General features: G+C 44.7%; 1 protein-coding gene across 1 annotated transcript; it reads left to right on the forward strand.

Moving 5' to 3' along the window:
• Positions 1–884: 884 nt before the first annotated feature.
• On the forward strand, positions 885–1,826 carry LOC107153284 (olfactory receptor 2AJ1). The gene is given in 1 exon segment (XM_015498819.2): positions 885–1,826. A coding segment is annotated over 1 exon segment (942 nt).
• Positions 1,827–2,317: the final 491 nt, after the last annotated feature.

Here is a 2,317-nt window from a genome sequence, read left to right on the forward strand (position 1 = left end):
CTTCCCATATGTAGAATAAAAAAGTTATGATTCAAATTCTACACATTAAGAAAACAGAGAAAAGTAAAATATATTTGTAAAGATATGTTGTTGATTTTGACTACATATAGCTTTCATTTCTTACATATCAACAAGGAAAATGTTTAAAATCATCCTATATTTCATCCTCTGTAAGTTTTATCTACTTAAAATTTTATTTAAAATGAAGTTTTATTGTCATAATATTTGTGTGTCTATTTGTGTATTTACTCATTTGTTCATGGGCTGCTGTGGTGCATGCCCTTGAGAGAGGACTCTCACATACCAGGCTCATGTAGAATGGTCTCTCTGGCATGGCCCATGTATGTTAGTCATGAGCTCAACACCCATGATTGAGCAACTGCTGAAGGCCAGGTCTGTCCTGGGCAGTGTCCATCATGAGGTTAACCCTGGTGGAGCAATGACAATGAGTGGTGAGTGGAATTGACCTGTTCATTTAATAAACAGAAGGCCAGGGTGGACTGCAAACCCCACACAGCAGAACAGTAAGGAGACCAGAGGAGTCCAGGTCCAGCGGGAGCATTGGGATTTTAAAAAGTCTGTGCAGGGTAGGCCTCCTTGAGAAGGTGAGAGCTGACCAAGGACTGGACTTAAGTTCATTACATGGAATAAACTGACACTTTGAGACCCAACAGAGACTCAAAGGCCAATTGAGCAAGCTAAGCATGATTCAGGAGCGGATCAAGTGCAGGCCCGCTCTGTGAAACATGCCATGGGTCTTCGTGACAAAACATGCATCAGTAACCTCACTTATCCGGCAGACCTATGTAAGTGACATCGAGATGCATCACTGTTTTCTTTTTCTAATTAATTAATTATCTCTTTTTAGGAAAAGCAGAATCGAGATGAGGCCCAACAACCTCAGAACCAACACTGACTTCATCCTCCTGGGACTCTTCTCCTCTTCTCACTCCAGTCTGGTCTTCTTCTCCTTCCTGTTTGGCCTTTTCATTGTGACCCTAACAGAAAACGCCCTCATGATCCTGCTCATCCGCAGGGACCCGCGCCTCCACACCCCCATGTACTTCCTGCTCAGCCACCTGTCCTTCATGGACATCCTGCACGTTTCCAACATCGTTCCCAAGGTGATCGCCGACTTCCTGTCAGGCCACAGAGCTATTTCCTTTGCAGGCTGTGGGATCCAGGTATTTCTGTCCCTCACGCTGCTGGGTGGTGAGTGCCTCCTCCTGGCTGCCATGTCTTGTGACCGCTATGTGGCCATCTGTCACCCCCTGCGCTACCCAGTGATCATGAGTGAGAGGGTCAGTGTGCTCATGGCTGCAGGGTGCTGGCTGGTTGGGACCCTCAACGCCATGGTGCACACAGGGCTGGCCCTCCACTTCCCCTTTTGTCGCTCTAGGGCCATCAATCACTTTTTCTGTGAAGTTCCTGCTATGCTGAAGCTGTCCTGTGCAGACACTTCACACTATGAATGAGGGGTTTATGTGAGTGGCATTATTTTCCTGCTGATTCCTTTCCTCATGATATCAGTGTCTTATGTGCAAATTCTTCTCACCGTCCTCAAGATGAAGTCATCAGAGGCCCAGAAGAAGTCCTTTTCCACATGTTCCTTCCACATGGTTGTGGTCATAATGTACTATGGGCCCTTTATTTTCACATATATGAGACCCAAGTCATACCACACTCCAGGCCAGGATAAGTTCTTGGCTATATTCTACACCATTGTCACGCCCACGCTCAACCCTGTCATCTACAGCTTCCAGAACAAAGATGTCTTGACAGCCATGAAAAACATGCTCAGAAGTAGCTTCCCATATAGAAAATGAACAGGAAAAATGCCTGAAGTTAGTCTTCTTTCAATCATGAAACACTAAATGCTCTGTCTTTATGTTTGTTTTTAGATTAATCTCAATGTTTTATCATCTTGAACACTATGTTGAAATAACATAAACATGTTGGATGAGTAAACCCAGGCAAAAACTGTGTCTGCCTTACCCTTAATGATTTTTATCCAAGAGCTCAGGAAAGACTACGTTCATATCAGCAACCACATGGCCTTAGGTTCTTCCAGTGCTCCCAAGAAAAAGCTTCCCCGGTTCTCCCAGTGTAACTCCCTGTACAGACTGCACTACATTCCCCTTCTGTGTGGATAGGTATTTAGACTCACTTATTGAGATGCATCATGTTCAAAAATAACAGCGGGCAAACCTTACTGAGGGTGTTCAAGGTTGTTACAGAAGCTAAAGAATAAGATCCAAAGAGACTGTCACTTGAGGACCCTGGACTGCTTGGTAACCATTACCCTCAGCTTGCAGGT

This window comes from Marmota marmota, unplaced genomic scaffold (genome assembly GCF_001458135.2).
Source record: "Marmota marmota marmota unplaced genomic scaffold, marMar, whole genome shotgun sequence".
NCBI classification, from domain to species: domain Eukaryota; kingdom Metazoa; phylum Chordata; class Mammalia; order Rodentia; family Sciuridae; genus Marmota; species Marmota marmota.